The sequence below is a fragment of the Carettochelys insculpta genome, chromosome 9 (genome assembly GCF_033958435.1).
Source record: "Carettochelys insculpta isolate YL-2023 chromosome 9, ASM3395843v1, whole genome shotgun sequence".
NCBI lineage: Eukaryota > Metazoa > Chordata > Testudines > Carettochelyidae > Carettochelys > Carettochelys insculpta.
The window spans coordinates 36,932,049-36,952,144 of record NC_134145.1 but is presented as its reverse complement, the minus strand read 5'-3'; the positions used below and the strand labels follow the sequence as shown (position 1 = coordinate 36,952,144).

The following is a 20,096-nucleotide window of genomic DNA, read 5'->3' as shown; positions in this document are numbered from 1 at the left end:
TCTATATGAATTTAACAAAGGACACATTTGAAAAAAAAATCCTATTCCATTTTAGTTATCACAATCTAGTTTCACAGTACAATGTAAGCTTTTCAGTCTGTGAAATCCATTAATAACCACATTAAACCCGCCCATATTGTGTGAGTTGTCAGGTATAAGTGATTCTTTTTAAAAACAATTATCTATCTCTTGCTTCTTCCAGTTTGTTAGAATGTAATGGCAGTTTATAAATGCTGCTAAAAAATAGGGTTTTTTAATCATTGGTTTACCTAGCTGAGAGTACTCGAGTCAATATGAAGAAAATGAACATTTATTCAAGCCACAAATTAAATTTCCAGTTCATAAGTTGATTGTGCCAAAGTTTAACTTGAAAAGACTGTGTACTTCCCCATTCTGAGAAGAGCATGTTAGATGTCATCCGCAATTATGGTAATGCGTTCGTTAACAGTGTAGATTGATAAAGGGATAAATAGGGCACAGCCATGCGTAGGGAGATCCATAGAGCTAAAGTTTCCCTGGGAAATGTGCTCTCCCTTAGAGAGGCTTGTCTACACACAGGGTTGATTTTCTGGAGTTCAATTTCACGCCTCTGGTAAAGAAGTGTGGAATCAATTTGTCTGCAGTGAGCAGTTGACGCTGTACTCCTTGTAATTACGAGGAGTAAGGGAGGTGAACGGGAGAAATGCTGCAGTCACAAAAGTCGATTTCCGATACATCAATTGTAACTACACAATTGCCATAGCTGGAATTGCATATCTGAAAATGACTTTCAGATCTAGTATAGACCTGGCCTAAATCCCTGGGCTCAAGCTCTCCTGCTCCTCCTCTCTGTGAGCCACTCATGTATCTTAGCAAGTATTTGCAGTGATACCAGGCAGTGTTTGTTTTCGACATTGCTGGAACAAGGCACTGGAAGTCCTTAGGTTAGCACACAGAACTGAAAGTGAAGACATAGTCAGTCTGGCCAAACTAGAGCCATCCACCAATGCAACTGTAATGGACTCCAGCGTTGCTGCTGTCTCTCTTAATTTATAGTGCACTCCATTACCTCTCCAGTCTCCATTACTTGGTCAGTCTCGTCCTGATCTTTTAGTCAGGCCAAGTCCAGTCTCTTTCAGAAACCTACCCTTCTTCCATCGCTGATCACCTCTCTCCCTTTGTTCTCAAGCAGATCTTTGCTCTGCTTTCCCGCTGAGAGGTGTGGGTATGGAGTGGGGTGAGAACCTTCTTGGTCCTCGATTGCAAGGTGGGAATAACCTAGTCACTGGTAACAAGCAGTCCCGTGGTACCTTAGAAACTAATAAAATTATTAGGTCAGGAGCTTTCATGGGTAAAACCTACTTTCTCAGGTGAATGGAGAAAAAGGATGAAAGATACCCCTTCCAGTTGATGAACCTGGTCTCACTGTGGTCTGGGGTGTATATGGGGATGTGGGTTCCATTGATGGCTCCAAAACAGTTGGGGAACCCTAAGGTGTCAAATTTGGCCATGATTCTGTTGATATCGGCCAGACAGATGACTGTCCACAGCAGGAGAGAGTCGATTGCTCTCACAACCTGCCAGGGGAATAGGCAGGACACATGGATGAGGGACTGTGGGTATTAAGCCCTTGGCCCTGCAGGGTTTCTTGACTCCTCTCTTACCCCACAAGCTTTCTGGAGACCCCCAGGAGACTGACCTCCAGGAACAGGGCTGTGCATTGGTGGGATGCCATGATTCCCTGGGGATTGGGCTCCCCAGAGCCCCCAGCCCTGACTCCTATCCCTGTGACTGCCTATCAGGAAGAATCCCCTTTTCCCCTACCTCCCATGCAGGGCCTGCAGCCCAGGAGTGCCTTAGCTGTATGAGGACTGTCCCAGTGGTGGACCTGCCCATGCTGAACTGGTTCCCCATGGAGTGGTAGCTATCGGGGGTGATGAGCTTCCACAGGGCAATGGTAATCCTCTTCTTTAGGGGATTGCAGGCAACAGGTAGGTGTCCTGTCTGCAGAGTGTCGGGGCGAGCCAGGCACAGAGCACCAGGAAGATGTCCTTCCACATTCTGAAGTTCTGGAACTACTGCTGGACCTCCCACTGGCCCATGACCAGCCGGTCCCACCAATCAGCACTGGTGGTATATCTCCCGACTTGCCTGATCACCCAAGGGTACGGGCATAAAATATAAAAACTAAAAATTCTCTGTAACATCACAAATTCTGTTGGTTTTTTTTTCTATGGCAAATGGATTTCTGGGACCCCTCTTTATTACTATTATGAGTTGGATATTATGAAGGAAAAATAAGTGATGCCTGCTTTAGCATTTTTAACATATTGGTAATTTCTCCAATAACATCTCCTCTTCTGGTCATATGGGACCCACTTAAGTTACAGTGGAGTTATGATGTTTTATACCAGGGGTTAACAGCCTTTCTGAGGCAGTGCCAAAAGTCAACCTTTTGACCTCTATGTGCAGTCCGAGTGCCGGAGATACTTTTTAAAGTCACTAATAGTCCTACTTACAACAGCTTCATTAATAAATAAATTAAGATGCAGAGTTTTACCATTTAGGTGGTGGCAGGTAGCATTACCTGGTCCTTTGTTTATTCATAGGTGGCGTGGCTTTGAGCAAGCTCCCAGCTACATATGGGAGGAAGGGCCAGGCTGAGCTTCCACCATGCATGGTGATGAAAATCAGTTCACATGCTGCTCTGGGTATCCGTGCCAGGGGTTGCTGATCCCTGGTTTATGCCATCTGAGGATTTCACCCCAGATGAGTAGCTTAGTGACGACCAAAAAGAAGCCCTAAAGAAAATAACACTGAGAACACAATGCCACTGTAATGTATGGAAGTATGCATAGGCTGGGAGGTCAGGGAAGGTTACTAGCATATTAGAAAACATTCTGCAGTTGTATTTGATATATTGATATACATATTCTTTGACAACGAAGAAACTAAGAATGAAGGGAGCTGGGGCGTGGCTACCTTTTCACATATGCAAGATTGATCAGCACACTGGGGATGGGAGGAAGGATTTATTTGCGGGGCAATGGAAAATTTTCTGTGCGAAATCCCAATTCCTGATCATAGATCCAATTGTGTATTGGTGTGTGTTTGTACAATGGAAATCTATTTTAATGGACAGAAGTAAATAACTTATTGTAATATTAATAGAAACTTACATTATGCTCAGTATTTTAAAACCATTTGTAATTAAGTTTGAATACTGGGATTGTCATTGTGACAGTATATAATTTATTAAATGTATTGCTTTTTTAGGTGTTCAAAGCTATGAATATTCCTCAGATTAGAAGCCCTTTCTTACCTCCCCCAGCACAGATGCCTGAAGCTTACCATGAGAAGATAGCTCTCTTTGGTGCTGGGCCTGCAAGTATCAGCTGTGCTTCTTTTTTGGCTCGTTTAGGTTACGCAGACATCACCATATTTGAAAAACAGGAATACGTTGGTGGCTTGAGGTAAAAACTTGATGTATGTTTATGGGAAGCATACGTAATGCAATTTGTTAAACTCTGATCAAACCAGAAACTTGGGGGAGACAATGACAAGTTCTAAAGGTTCACTTTAAGAAGTCATCATTCCTCATCCCTGTTAAATAGTGTCTTCAGTTGCATGTAAGTTTGAAAATTTACATACAAGTTTAGTAACTGCAAAGAGCCAAATTCTGTTGAAAAGTAGACTAATATGTAACTGCTATGAAGGGAAACCTACTTCTCACATCTGCAGTTCTTTCTCATTTACCCATGGAAGTGTGGAAAAATTGGAATTTTTCCTTCTCAAAAGACATACATTCTTTGGCCAATTGAGGCTGGACGACCTCGTTAGTATCTGTGCATACAAATCCTAGAGCCTAGACTGCAGGCTTCTGTTGACAGAAGTTTTGTCAACAGGGCGCGTGTCCACAGTGCAGGTCTGTTGGCAGAGATCTGCCGGTCATGAGCGTTCTGTTGGCATCCCTGTACACCTCATTCCACAAGGAAGAAGAGATATTTCAGCAAAGGTTTCTCCAAAATTTGGCCCCATGTGGATGGGCCAAATGTCAGGAAAGCCTCTTCCAACAGAACTATCAGCAAAAGATGTGCAAATACATTGAGCAATTTCCATATTTTTTGCCGACAGTTCTCTGCCATCTAGACATAGCCTATGAGGCTTTGCTGATGTTCTAGGGAAGCATGCCCAAAAAGTGTTTTTGGAATTTTGGTTTTAAATGACTGAATGTTAACAATTCTAATGGCTGATTTATTACTTTAATAAACAGTGTACAGGGCTTCAGACTTTAAATACATTTGAACAACACGTGATAAATAGACTGATTCTTCACTGTGTTACACCAACTGAAAGTGCATAGAATAAGGCCCACTGTATCTTCTTATTTTCGAAATACAAATGTCAAATCTCTTTTCATTTAAAAAGTCTATGCTTTGGCTTACCATCCTTTGTTCACTGCTGCCAGCCATAAGCAGCCTGTTCAATGTCATGATTCTAAGAGCTACTGGATAGGTGTTCACCACTGAGTTTTAGTCTGCTCTATACAGTACAGAACTGCTCTATTCACAAGCATGGCCAGATGAGTCTGTTAGAAGATCTGTTAACACTTTTCCCAAAATCCAAAGGATTTTTAAAGGATGACGAACTGCTGTGAGTTGCTCTGCCATGCTCTTGGTTTACCATGTGCAATAGTAAATGAATTTGTGTAAAAAATCCTTTATGTTCACATAGTGAAAATGTCTAAATCCAGAATGGTTTTATAAAGTTCCCTATGCAAAAACACATTAAAATAAACAAAAATGGGATTGAAACTTGTATTTGCAACCTCGATAAATCATTCTCCGAGGGTAAAGTTCACAACTGATTTCCCCAACTATCTACAAAGCCTGAGTAAATGGGATTTTTGCAGATAAGCATGCAAAAGAAGCATGGAATCCACTAATTCAGTCAGTGGCAGGGCAGCTCTACTATTTTTCTGCAGCACTGGAACATCACAAACATTATCACTAGACAAGAAGTGTAGTAATAGGTCCTCTTCACTGGGGGATGAATTTCTCCCACTAGGACCGTGATGGTGATTATGTCTTCCAAGACTGGTGGCACCTCTAAATACGTGCAAAAATATATTTTAGAATTTGAACACTAGGTAAATTTAATGCCAACACACACATAAAATATCACACATTTTAAAAATTCACTGTGAGGTGTAAAAAAAGGGAACACCAAATCCGTCCCTGGTGCAACACCACTTAAGTCAATGGAAATGACACCAAGTAATGAGTATGATCCTGAACGTCAATTACTTAATTCCTGGAGGTTACAAAGAGTTAATCAATGTTAGAAAAGTAGAGCTGATGACTTTAATTTACATTCAAAACTGTACTGCCTAATTATCAAAAGTGTTAATTTAGCTGATTGTGTTACAGACGCTTCACCATACGCATTTATTTTACTAACATCAACTGCCATAGGGGATTGCAGATCATGTGCAAGACGTATCTGCCCACTTAATGAAGTAGCATGTTGTTTTTTAAAAACAATTTATTGAAAGTCAATGTTATCACAAAAAAGGCTGTTTCCTAGACCATCACTTTATCCTGTTGACAATTCACACCTACTTTGCGCTCAGTTCTGCAACTTTGTTATTAAAAACAGAGAGAAAGACGTGCTAGTCTATATACTATCAAAACAAAAAAGCAGTAAAGTAGCACTTTAAACACTAACAAAATAATTTATTAGGTAAGCTTTCATGGGACAGACCCACGTCAAGTCTGTCCCACAAAGCTCACCTAATTAGTTTGTTAGTCTTTAAAGTGCTACTTTACTGCTTTTTTGTTTTGTTATTAAAGGAAACCTCTCTTCAGTTAAATGAAACAACAGTGCATACCTAATCTGAGCAACATGATCTTTAGTTTGTCTGTTTCTACCTTTCTAACTCCATTAAATGTAAATTTCATGGCCCCCTTGGCCACTTCCAAGAACCTATATTCAAGAGTCACCCATTCTCCTGTATCTTATGATCATCTTTCCTACTTTCAACTGTGGAAGATCAGGGGTTTAGTAGCAGGCCTAAATAATGGCCGTGCTTTCTCTTCAGATTTGGTCTATGCTAGACCAATCCATTGCCTTGTACTTGTGTTGTTTTTTTTAAACATTTTTTTTTCCTGAGCAGGTTGTTGTTCTTATGTGCATCAGGATTATAGCTAGTTTAAGGAATATTTATCATGGAGAAAGACAGTTGATTACAATTTCTATAACATTAAAATGCAACATTATTGATCTTTCTTTCTTACACATGCTTTCTCTCACTCATCCCCACATTTGAAGGAATTGAGGAAAATATTCTTGCAAATAGGGCTAGTTACTGAATGCTACCAGTGGCCTATGGAGTTCCTCTTATATCTGAGAAAATGAAAGGCCTTCAGCAAATATATTTATGGGTGGTGAAATAAGATTTTGTTATTTTAGTGGATTTCTTAATTGAATCTCTATTTTCTTATCCTTTGTTTTGGCCACTTTTTTCTTATAGTGATATGAAAATTGCACTGCCACTTGTGGCCCATACATTATGTTTGAAATATAAAATGCTTTTAGTTACATGGTGAGCAGTTGAGCACAAAGATGGTCAGTATTCACAATCCTAAAAGAAAGTAATAAAGTCAACTTTTTTGCTATATATTTGTGGTTGACAAGTCTGAAAATAAATAAAACCTGCCGATGTGTCAGAATTAGGTCTAAGGGATCAGAATGCTCAATAACATGTAAAATAGAGCTACTATAAATTTTTCTATTTCAGGGTTTTTTAAGAAATTGTAACTGTATTAATTTTGGCAAAGAGGTTGAATTTCCAGAAGCTTCTATATTTTGGATCATTTTATCTTTATTGACCAGAACCATTTAAAACATGCTGTTTGATAGCCTTCATTAGTCATAATGAGCTTATCTAAATTGGGATAGTCCTATAGAAGTCAGTGCTGATTTATACTAGCTAAGTATCTGGCCCTTTATAGTAATATCTCTGGGGCAATAAATCTGTTGTGTTGGGACGCTGAAGAAGACTTTGTCCATAAAGACATACCTTAATTTAAAGAGTAAACGTGAGCCCATAATACAGCCCTATTTCAAATTACTGATGTACAGTGTAGCAGGATGTTAGGGAACTTGTAGAATATAACCGGAGGGTGCAGTGTGCCCAGCATGGACAAGAAAATGACCTAGAGCAAATATAATTTAGACATTCAACTTAAAGAAATGGAAGTTTGAGTATTAATTATTGGGTAACTTCATCATTTTTTGGCTATAAAGAATCCCTCTCTCTTTCTCTCTCTCTCTCTCTCTCTCTCTCTCTCTCTCTCTCTGTGGTTGTGATCACAAATATAAAGAAGGTTTGGCCATTGTTGGTTACAATATGCTGTGACATTGATGTTTTTATCTTTACAAAAAGCAAATGTATTTCTCTTTAGATATTGTTATTGTGGAAGGTTCAGGAACATAGCTGTGATTCTCTGAGACGCTCCAATGAAACCTGTTAGTTTTAGTTCCTGGTTAACAGAGAGATGCAATAAATGGCACTTGACAAAGTTAAACAGTATTTAGAATTCTTATTAACAAGTAAAATAGATTATGAGAAAAGTATAAAATATTTTTTAGTTTCCTCTTTTGTAGTGACTGATTTTGGTTTGTCAATACTGAATCTCTGTAATTAGATGAGTCATATTCCATCACTGTTAAATACTTGAAAATAATCTTTGTAAAGGCACAAAATGTAGAAGATTTCCACAGTATGTGCATTAATGTTTAAAAGATGAAAAGTCTTGGCTCTTTAATATCTGTCAGTTGTTTCACAACCTCTTTTACATTTTTTTCTAGTACATCTGAAATCCCTCAATTCCGGTTGCCGTATGATGTAGTGAATTTTGAAGTTGAGCTTATGAAGGACCTTGGAGTGAAGGTAATGAAAACTATAATCTGCCTTCATTTAGCTCAAAGAAAGAGCAAGAGCTCTGTCAAAGATTAACAGCAAAATGTCGCGCACATTAGTGAAGAACAATTAAAAGCTATAGCAGGCAGAAGCAGGAAGATGCTTCCTTTTGCTCAGGGCATTTGTCTGTCTGTTGTCTGAATACCACTAGTTGGAAAAGGGCAATCAATAGTTCTCATCTGGCATGCCTGCATGTGATTAATTGTCTGTAAGAAACAAATTCCTAAATTGCTTTAGGGGTTCAATGTAGCTATTGCAAAGATTTGATTTCTTTAATCAAGTTGTTTTCATGCATGTTTGGTGCTACTTAATATATTTATATTTGACAATTGTCTCTACACCCCAGTTTTCTTTTAAAGGTTTGTAATGCAATCTCACATTGATGTTTATTTTACTTATTACAAGCATCAAATTAACAAAGTAGTGACATGATCTGCTATAAACAAAAACAATAATTCATTTTCCTGGAAAGCAATAGATTTGCACTGGCTGCATTTTATTAAGCAAACAACATGCCTTGATTATTTTTAGCTAATGGGAATGTTGTGTTATTGTTCATTCAGTGCTTGCATTAGAGATGTATTTTCAGTATGTTTAACTGCTGCTCATTTTAATGGAAGTTATTTGTCTGGAACATATCTTAGGATCAAACCCTTACACAGGAGACTAGATACTAACTCTTAAGTGATTAAGGTCATGTGAGAACTATCTAAGTAATCCTTACTCAGTCTTTTATCCTGGTCCAGTAGACAGAGCAGCTGACTGGGAATCACAAGATCTAGGATGAGATCCTTCAACACCTCTATGCTCAGGCCAAGGTCAGGAGTGACATAAAGGGGCTATTTGGTTAGTATACACTGTGGCTAGGAGAATGCCTCCCAGCCCTGGGAGACCGACTCATGCTTGCTCATTTTGAGTCTTGCAGTAAAAGTAGCAGTGCAGACTTTGCAGTATGGTTAGGGGTCAGGTGGATTGTACTCAGGTGGCTAGTCCATGCTCCTGTTCTGTTTTTAGAGTGCTAGGTAAAAGAAAACAAAGTTAACTTCCTGGGTTAGGAGGCACGTGTAACTGCTAGCAGGTGGAGTTGAACCTGGGATCTCTGGAACTTAGTGCAAGAGCCTCTGTCACGTGAGCTAAAATGTAGATTCCTCTCAGCTAAGGCTGTAGAGGAGACTCAGTTTTTCTCTCTGTGAGTGGTTTAAGTATTGCTACATGGGTCAGTGAACCACACCCAGTAGGTGTGTAGGTTACACACTCTCCTAGCTGCAGTATAGATGTGGCATAAAAGTCCAAGATTGTGTTGAGAGATGCTGACCCTGGTTCAGGAGCTGTGGAAGAAAGCCAGAAGGCTCCTTCTGAGCACCCCCTCATGAGCTATGGCACAGAGGGCATGCTGGAGTCAAATCTGTAGGCATCAGGCATGTCAGGGAGGCATCACAGAATGGAGCATATGCTGTGGCTCATAAGCTGCTGAGGCCAGGCTGCAGAATTCAAACTAGCCACCAGCGATGTCAATTACTCCAGAAATTTTGGAGCAGTTTGAAATTCAGAGTGCAGAGGTGGCTGAAAGCCAACATACCACTCCCTTCTCCAGGGGTGTGAGTTCTGTGCTGTGCCACTTGGATGTGTACTGCAGAATTTTATCCTAGAGCCTATTCTCAAAGAGGCCACTGATTGCCTATGTGACCCTGGACAAGCCACATCACTAATTACCTCAACTTTGTGCTTCTGTAAAATGGGAGTATTTTATCTACTTTTGCGGAGATCTTGGGAGAAAAGTGCTATATAAATGCTAAGTATTATTGATTTCAGTGATTAATTGTGTTAACTTCAGTAAGACTTACTCAGGTAGATAAAAGTTACATGACCAGACATTCAGAATATTGCAAATCTTCACATAAAATTAATAATGAAGTTTAAATTCCATTAAGTTTTCATAATATATGTACATATTAGAGTAAAATATGTAATCATTCATAGGTTGCATTATGTACCCATTGAATATGCAGTCTATAGTCAAAAGAATCACAACTATGCACAACTTTGACATTTGTTGATATAAATTATATCTAATATATGAAAAGAGAACATAAGAAAGAGCCAGTCCTTAAATAACATATATTTTGCATCCTCCATTTTTTTCTCAGGGATGTAGAAAACCAATCTTCATGCATTTCAAAAGTAAATATAGATAAATTCAATGACAGAGGCAGCATGATAAGAAGCATGTGTACAGTGGAGCATCACAAGTATAGAATAACAAAAAAATGACAAAATAGAACCAGAATTATCCATGCATGAATTTCCAATAGTTCCTTCCCCAGTTTAAGCTAAATTCACCCTGGAGAGCCAAGCTGGGCTGTTTTAATCTGAAAGGCCACATGGAAAGATTCTTAAATGTTAAATGAAGACAATGTAATAGATGCTAAGAGACTCTAGCTATTAAATTCAATGTAAGTTGTGTTGCACTGAAGGGCGTCAAAAGTACAGCAAAAACATAAGAACAGGGAAATAAAAACACACATAGGAAAAGGAATAAGGAGACTTAGGGTAGGGTCTACACAGCAAAGTTATTTTGAAATAACTATCCTAGAGTCTTCACAACGCAACTGATATTTCAACATAATTTTGAAATAGCGGTTGACTTATTTCGAAATTGGTAAACCTCATTTTATGAGGAATAGCCCTTATTTCAAAATAGCTATTTTGAAATAGGTGCTGTTAAGACAGGGATGGACCCTATTTTGAAATAAGTCATAGTGGCTACGTCTACACGTGAAGCCTACATCGAAGTCGCCTATTTCGATGAATAACGTCTACACGTCCTCCAGGGCTGGCAATGTCGATGTTGAACATCGACGTTGCGCAGCACCACATCGAAATAGGCGCTGCGAGGGAACGTGTACACGCCAAAGTAGCACACATCGAAATAAGGGTGCCAGGCACAGCTGCAGACAGGGTCACAGGGCGGACTCAACAGCCAGCCGCTCCCTTAAAGGGCCCCTCCCAGACACACTTGCACTAAACAGCACAAGATACACAGAGCCGAAAATGAGTTGCAGACCCTGTGCATGCAGCATGAATCCCCCACTGCAGCAGCAGCAGCCAGAAGCCCTGGGCTAAGGGCTGCTGCACACGGTGACCATAGAGCCCCGCAGGGACTGGAGAGACAGCGTCTCTCAACCCCCCAGCTGATGGCCGCCATGGCGGACCCCACTATTTCGATGTTGCGGGACGCGCAACGACTACACAGTCCCTACTTCGACGTTGAACGTCGAAGTAGGGTGCTATTCCCATCCCCTCATGGGGTTAGCGGCTTCGATGTCTCGCCGCCTAACGTCGATGTTAACATCGAAATAGCGCCCAACATGTGTAGCCGTGACGGGCGCTATTTCGAAGTTGTCACCGCTACTTCGAAGTAGCGTGCACGTGTAGACACGGCTAGTGTGTCCAATGGCCCTTTTCTGAAACAGGCTCTATGGCTGTGTCTGCACTACGATGCCCTTTTGAAAGGACTGCTTTCAAAACTAAACATCGAAAGATGTCCTTTTGAAAAGGAGCATCCCCACTGGCAAACAGGGAGTGAAGGTCCAACCTGGCCATTTGAAAGGCCCCACCGCACTTTTGAAAGAGAGCATCCACACACCCCAAGGCATTCTTTCAAAAGTACAGGGGCAGGAAACACTGCGGGCAGGGTCACATGATGGCTACGCCCTTCTGGGGCCGCTGCCAGCCACACCATTAAAGGGCCCCCTCCCCCAAGCCTCAGCCTGCACACACTGAGGGCCAGCTAGCTGTCCCTAGGCAGGCAGATGGAGAGTGAGTGGACGAGGCACCCCAGGCTCTCATGGACCCCATTCAGCTCCTCCCCTGCAACTGAGTCCGTGGCCAGCGCATATCTGTTAGCCACCCTACTGGAGGCTGCTCTGAGAGCACAGCACCTCACACTGTGCCCTGGGCCATCTGCCACTTGTGGGGCTTCCCCACAAGTAGCGACTTCTGGAACCGACTGGTGCTGGAGGACTGGGATGATGACCAGGGGCTACAGAGCTTCAGGTGACCAAGGAGACATTCCTGGAGCTGTGCCACTGGCTTGCCACAGTCTTCCAGCACTGTGACACCCAGATGAGACCAGCGCTCCCACTCCAGAAAAGGGTGGCAATTTCCCTCTGGAAACTGGCCACCCCAGACAGTCACTGATCTGTAGGGCACCAGTTTGGGGTGGGCAGAACCACCATTGGGGCCATCCTGAATGAAGTAAGCCATGACCAGGTCACACCCCCACCACATGAGTGGGGTGGGGGACAGTGGGGTGGGGGCGAGTGGGGTGGGGATGGAAGTGGGTCACAAGGGGGCGGTGGCCGGGGCCAGGTCCAAGTTGGAGTCCAACATGGCGAGTCTCTCCTGCAGCACCCCTGTGAGGTCCTGCAGGGCTGCGGTGAGGGCTGTGGTGAGGGCAGTGTCACCCACCTTCTCCTCCTACTCTCTGCTGTTCTGTCCCCATTCAGGGTCCAGGCCACTCCCCCTCACCCTCAGAGGTCGGGCTCCCTGGCCTGTGGATGGGGCTGGTCCAGCTGCTGGCTGCTAGAGCTGTGGAGACAGAAGGGGAGAGAGGAATGGGCCGTTAGTCCTGTGCAATGTCCCCCATGTCCCTGCCCATCCTGTCCCCATGCCGGTGTCCCTGCAGTGACTGTTTCCCGGCATTTCCCTCATGTGTGGTACAGGCGTGGGATCCCCTCTGCCCACCTGGTCCCTCCATAGCCATGCAACCCATGGTGCTGTCCTGGTTGCATGGTGCTGAGTGCCACACATCAGCCCCCATAGGGCCCGTGGAGCATGGCTGTCCGGGATCCATGTGCACTGGGGCTGGTGGCCATGTGTGTGGGCTGCAGAAGCCCTGGGTGGGACTCAGTGGCCCATCCATTGGTCCTGAGGTGACTGGCATGCATGACACCTACCTGCGGGTCCCTCCAGGAACTCGGGCGGGTCCTGGGTGGAGGGGGCCTGGCTGCATGGCCCAGATGTGATGTCGATGATGAGGGCCCTCTCGCTTGAGCCTTCGTCATTGCTGATGGTGTCTAGTCTCCAAACCATACACAGATGCCTGGTTCCAGCTGCTGGTCCCAGGCAGTCCTTGTCCTTGGTTACAGTCTCTGGCGTCATCTCTGGCTTGGCTGTGTTGGGGGTTCTGCCTCCTTGGGCCTGAGGAGACAGTCGAGCTCCTTGAACTAGGGGCAGCTGGTGGGCACAGTCCCAGATTGTCCAGCCATGTCCTGGGCCTTGCAGTAGCTCAGCCTCAGTTCTTTGATTTTTGACTGGACCTGGTCCGGGGTGTGGGTGGGATTGCCCTGGCTGATGAGGGCCTTGGAGAGCCACTCAAAGGCCGCGGCATTGTGATGCCAGACCCCTGGGATGGATAACTTGATGATTACCTGTTCTGTTCAGCACTTCTGCGGCACGAGGCATTGGTCACTGTTGGAAGACAGGATACTGGACCTTTGGACTGATCCATAAGATTGAGCACTGTCCGCTTCACTTTTCCACAGAATAAAGATTCATGAAATAAGATGTTGTCTTGAGCCCTGATCTGGTGTTGACTCTGCTTAGATGGACCCTTTTACCCACAAAGAGCACCACTGACTCGAACAGGGCTCCTTGGTGTAAGGCCCATTTACAGAATCCGAGCTGTCTGGCCTTTGCTGCACAGGGTGTGAGGTTTCATTTGGCACAGTGACTAGTACTGCATGTAGCATCACCGTGTTTGTTTGATACTCTTTCTATGAATTCTATCTAGTGCCCTATTTGCCTTTTTTTCCCCGCTGTGCAATAGACTTGTGGCATGATGATTTTTTCACAGTAATCCCTAACACTTTTTTTTCTGATGAATGTTCTGATTGATTGTTCCATTTCCCATGCATTCCCTAGTCTTTGTTCCCAGATTAGGTTTCTAAAATCCTGAGTATCATGGGGGTGATATTTCATTACTTACCCAGTATCAAATACAACCATTTTAAACTGTTATTTTGCTCTTGTGCTCCATGCTCATAGTTTTTTTTTTCTTTTTCTGTTTGTTTGCTTGTTGCTGGTTGCTGTTATGTCAGGAACCAGAGTGACCCTCTGCTGTCCTCCCCTATCAGGAAATACAAAGGCGTCTTTAAGCCACTTTATGCTTCCTATATCACTTTGAGTTATTCACTAAGATTAGCTTGCTCAAGCCTAAAGATGCCCTGTAAGTCTAACTTGAAAAAATATTTTTATTATTTTTAATTGATTGACCTTTGTAATACTTTTTCCAGATGCCATGAAGAGGAACATGGTGGCATTTAAACCAATTTGAATTATTAATTGTTAATTACTTAAAATCTCTATAATGTTTTATTGTAGATAATTTGTGGGAAAGGCCTTGGAATAGAAGGAATGACACTCGATACCTTGAAGGAAGATGGCTACAAAGCAGTCTTCATTGGAATGGGTAGGACTGTCTTATTCCCCTTTGTCTTGCTGAAAATGAGAATGATTTTTCTGACTGCAAAAGGGCTGTGTTTCAGTGTCTTAGAAAGTAAAGTTTAAACATCTTCAGTGTAAACCAAATGAGGCAATAAGAAAAAAATTCTTTCATCATGGTCTGTATCTTGGTCTCCCTAGTAGTTACTGTAAGATGTTGCTACCTGTTGTCAATCCAGTGGTAAGTGTGAAATAATTTGGGCTGCTTCTTAGAGGACAGGTGAGCATCTACTAAATAGCTCCATAACAATTGGCACTAAATGATATTATGCCTGGAAGTCTCAGCAGAGACCAAAGATTAAGCAGTGTTATGGATAGACCTAACTTATTGCACCTTGGCTGTGTGTACACGTCCCCTCCTTACGGAGGGGGTACGTTAAAGAGGCAGTTTGGAAGATACTAATGAGGTGCTGACATTTGATTTGATTTGATTCAAAAGTGCTGCCATTCGAAAGTGCTGCTTTTGGAACACATGCCGCCCAAGTAGATGGGGGCCTTTCGAAAGGACCCCCTGACTTTGAAAGCCCCTTCTTCCTGTTTGGTTTTATGAAGAAGTGGCTTTTGCGGTCAGGAGGTCCTTTCGAAAGTCCCCCGTCTACACAGGTGGCGGTGTTCTGAAAGCAGCACTTTTGAATCACACGCAGCCACCATTATGCTAATGAGGCACTGCATATTCATGTCAACACCTCCTTAGCATCTTCTGAATTGCCTCATTAACATGCCCCCTCTGAATTTCGAACACATTCCAAGAACTTTAGAAGTACTGAAATTCTTCTCCAATGTATAGAAATTACTTATCTGAATACTCTATGTAGCTTACTGTACATGTGTCTGTCATAAATAATAAAATAGGAACAAAACAGCTTACAGGTGTTCTCATTTTGATGTCACATATCCCTTTTGAAAAATAGATAGATGTGCTTCATGAGAGCTCACTAAGAGAGTTCAATTGCTTCCCATGAGATGGCTTTCAAACCGCAAAGTTAAATAACCGAAAGCAATGCTTTCCTCTGCCACTTCCATTTTCCTTTCTGGTGGAGGAGGAACTTCGCATTTACTTTTATTCTACCCCTCTGAAAGTTGGAAGGAGAGCCAGTGTACTGTTGTAGTGGGTTTTTTTAATTTTTTTTTTGGGCGGAGGGTATTTTTTAACTTCAATTTGTTTAAACATAAACTTAAACATTCATATGGTAGTTCAACAAGCCATTCAGAAATTTAGTTTGATTGGCTTTACTTATTCTTTAGTGACAAGATTAAAAAGTTTTGGTGAATAGTTTACTATACCTACATAATTAGCTAGAGAACGTGTAAGCCAGCAATACTGTGGTTTATCGCTGTTTCTGTCTGCTGTAAGAAATGACCATTCTTCAGAGTTAGGTTCCAGAGCTAACTGAATTATGGTAGAGGTTGGCTTTTACAAAATAAATTGCCTTTGAACTCAACTTAAACTAAAATAATATTTTTTTATCTCCACTCCCTTATAAAAATATCCATCTGATATTTAATGTTTGATTATGTTAGGTTATGTCTTAAATGTATTTTGGAGAACAACAGTACCCATCCTTACCATAGGGTAGGTATGTTGAACATATACTTTCTACAGTTGGTATGAGGCTTAATGCTCTTTATTGATCTAGACATTGCCTAAATGAACATAATAGGAAACAAGTTGTCCAACTGTTCCTTCCTATTATTGATTACAGAGATGTAATTCTTCGTACAGCAACAACTGTTGTTTACCATCTGGGTATTCAGTATAATAAGCTTTTCAGGTTCATTCTCTGAAGTGATTATGCTACCAACCATTGTGATTTATATAAATCCTCTCATTGTTAAAGACCTTCCACACACAGGAATTTCCATGAGTTCATATTTCTGTGTAATTTTATACAGGGAAATGTGCCAAGTTATCTACTTTTTTCTTTAATCAGCCCTGACTGTCCTTCTTCTAACTGTTCTGTTTTACAAAATCCCAGAAGTTAGGATGGAAAAGCATAAAGAAGCATTTGTTTTCTCAACATTTAGTAGCTAAGACAAACTATCAGTCATCCTCAGGCCCATCAGCAGGGTGGGGCACAGCAGTCAGTTGCCCCGGGCCCCTTTGAAATGTGGTGTAGTGCTGTGCTGCCGCCCTGTAGAAAACACATTTTGAATAAATTGCAAAGTTACAATCAGTTATTATTTTTAAATTAAATATCTTCCAATCGTGTTATTAATTGCTCTACAAAAATCTATGTGGTGGTTTCCTTTTTCATTTAATGATGTGTACATGCAACTAGAACGGGCTTTGATGGGGGTCCATGAACAGGCTGGGGGAGTGATTGGGGGTCTACACAAGTGAGAAGGTTGGGAACCACTGCATAGACTACAGAAGGAAAACAGACTGTAATACACTCCATACATAGGCTGGTGAAAGGTGCTGTGAATCCATAGCAGTCTTTGCTGCCAGAGGCTGGCAGACATGTGAAGGAATTCGTCTTTGACTATACCCTCAAGCCAACATGTTATGCCCTCTTCTGGACATCCAGCCAGCAGGATTTTTTTATTTGTTTATTTTTGGTGCACTGAGCATGAGTGGAGGAAAATGGAAAGGCAAGTGAGAACAGTGTGTTTGGGTCTGCTGTGTGGAGCACAACAGAATATTATGCACTCCACTAAAGATGTTCGTATGTGTTGATTCTGAGTACTCCTTTTTCTGTTTGTGTTTTTACTCTATTAAATAAACTTTTATTGGGGGAGGTACCCCACAGGTTGGATGTTAACTTGAATGTTGGAAGCAAAATTTTTATGGAAAGTTGCATGCATCAAATACCGATTTTAAGCTTTTAGTAGTTCAGTAGATCAATTGCTTAGTAGACTAAGCCCAGACTGTTCCCAATTTCTCTGCCAGAGGAGTGGAAATAAAAGTGCATTGATGATTAAAAGAGGATGGGTATCTAGATGGGAAGAAGCATACCAGATGCTAAGTTTTTCCCAGAGAAGTGGGACCTTTGAAGGGCTGTCTCTTGGAAATAAAGAAGAACCTAGAGATGTGGGTATCTCATGGGTGTGGGAATAAAGTAGTGTCCACAAGTTTTATGGGGTGAGTGAGCATCCATGTGGAGACAAATGGTTTGGCAGGGGGATGATGAAATTGCCTGGAGAACCTTGAGCATCAAATGGCTGGAATTTTGCATCAGGAAGATGAATGTGTCATGAAATAGGGGTGAAGCAGGTCTAAGTGAGTGCATATGTGGAAAGTGGGCATATATGAGAAATATTTAAGCTTGCATCTCTATCATATGCTTGGTATTAAAGGGAAACATGTGACGAGGTTTCTGCTTAGGGGCAGACAGCACAATCTCTTTACATTTATTTATTTATTTATTTATTTATTTATTTAATAACTAGTTTTGGGTCTTGTGTTCACACCATGCAAAAGGGAAACTCAACCAAAAGCCCTGGAAACCTTTCACAAATACATAAAAGAAAAAGAACATTGGAGCCACAAAATAGAATTCTACGGGAGCTGGAAGTATGTCTGCTGAATCCTGTCACTCATCAGCAGATCATTAGCCATGTGACCAGTGCACAATAAAACCTGCACCATGTTTTTCAATCAAACTACTCTTGTCCTTATCTGCATCAGCCTTCTACCAATTGTTGCTTAGACAGGCTTTGCCGTGTGCCATGGCAACAAATTTCAGCTATTTCAGATTCTGGGAAAGGAACCCTTACAGAGAATATTTTATCAGGAACTCTCTTCCTTTTGTAATGAAACAAATGAAGCTTCAAGTCCTTCGTTGAACACTGTGACATATGCCATAAGAAGACGTAGTCTCTCAAGTAGTCATATCCTATAGAATTTAGATGTTTCTAGCGTACAACAAACACCATAAACTCTACGTAGAAACTAAATGACAGCCAATATATGTCATGGAGCACTGACAATATATGCTATCTCCAAGAATTATCACTTAATGTACGAGCTGCTGCATTCTGCACCTGCTTAATTTTCCAGATAAGATGCAGCCCACATAGAGTGCAGTGTTATAATTCATAGGGAGCGTGAGGTGACTAAGGCATGTATTATCATATCATGGTCTGTATCCAAGAGAAAGCAAAAAGCAGGCCTGGCCATTGTAGCAATGTGATTGTCCAACAGCAGATGGAGATCCAACACAGCCTCTAGACTGTATACCTAAGTAACAAATGGCAAGCTCACACTAACAATCAAAGGGGATGATGTTAGCCTTCCCACGCATTCCAGTTGCTTCCTTCAACCTACCATTATCACGTTATGTGCATTGAGCTAACACCATGTTCCTGTTGCTTCTGGAGGGTTCAGTGAGTGGCTTGCTTCGTCCCTGCCATGTATGTGGTCCTGCTATGGTTTTCTTTCCATGGAGATCTCTACCTAGCAGATTGTGGTGGCATACATCGCTTCATGTGTTTTACTGAAAGTTATCGTTCACAAGGACAAAGTGATAGTGAATTACAGTTTTTTGCTGTTGGAGAATTGAATTCACATCTTGTCTCCAAGAAAATAACAAATATAAATTGGGGCAGGGGAACATGTCAGAGTTCCCATTTGTGAAGAACAGAAAACAAATAGTAAAAATTAGTTCATTTGACAGTTTCTATGCAGGACTGTAATACTGCAGCAGAGGGAAGGGAGGAGGAGGGATTTAGATCATATGGCTGGTTTCCATCGTGCTTCCTTACCAACAGTGGTGATTGCTTTTCACTTCCATTTAGCTAAATGCTGAATTTCTAAAGGTAAGAGTTTTTAAAAATGGCAGTTAAGCACAGAAACACTGGTCTAGCCGTGAATTCTTAAACGTCATTTTGGCCATGGCTACACTAGCACCCCCCTTTTGAAAGGGGGATGCTAATGAGTCACTTCGGCAGATGCTAATGAGGTGCTGCTATGCATATGAAGCACCTCATTAGCATAATGGCAGTTGTCCATTTTTCAAAACTGCCAGTTTCAAAACACACAAATGCCAGCGTAGACGGGGGCCTTTCAAAAGGACTCCCCAGATTTCGAAAGTCTCTTCTTCTTAGAAGCAAATGGGAAGAAGGGTCTTTTGAAATCTGGGGCGGGCCTTTCGAAAGGCCCCCATCTACACTGGCAGCATGCCTTTCAAAAGTGGCAGTTTCAAAATGCGGGCGGCTGCCATTATGCTAATGAGGTGCTGCATATGCATGGCAATGCCTCATTAGCATCTGCCAAAGTGGCTCATTAGCATCCCCCTTTTAAAAGGGGGATGCTTGTGTAGCCACGGCCTTTGAGACTCAGTAACAGAGAGGTAGCCATGTTAGTCTGTACTCCAACAAAACAAAAGAGCAGAAATGTAGCACTTTAAAGACTAACAACATGATTTATTCAGCGATGAGCTTTTGTGGGACAGACCCACTTCTTCAGCTCAATCTCATTTCCAGTGCAGACTCTGTACTTATAAATGTCAGTCTGTATTGGAACTGAGATTGATCTGATGAAGTGGGTTTGTCCCACAAAAGCTCATCACCAAATAAATGATTTTGTTAGTCTTTTAAGTGCTACATGTCTGCTGTTTTGTTTATTTTGAGACTCAGCCTAACTGCTAGCCCTGGGTTTTAACTATTCATATTTTCTCAATTGTTTTTG

General features: G+C 41.9%; 1 protein-coding gene across 5 annotated transcripts in view; it reads left to right on the top strand.

Annotated features, from left to right (window-relative positions):
* The window catches only part of DPYD (dihydropyrimidine dehydrogenase), a 725,075-nt gene that overhangs the window by 275,229 nt on the left and 429,750 nt on the right, over positions 1-20,096 (top strand). For 4 of the 5 annotated variants that reach the window (XM_075002998.1, XM_075002997.1, XM_075003001.1 and 1 more), the window contains exons 6-8: positions 3,256-3,452; positions 7,852-7,933; positions 14,348-14,435. In XM_075002998.1, coding sequence (XP_074859099.1) covers positions 3,256-3,452; positions 7,852-7,933; positions 14,348-14,435 — 367 coding nt within the window. Of the gene's footprint in view, positions 1-3,255; positions 3,453-7,851; positions 7,934-14,347; positions 14,436-20,096 lie in introns of those variants that run through there. The other variant, XR_012646587.1, reaches the window with a different exon arrangement.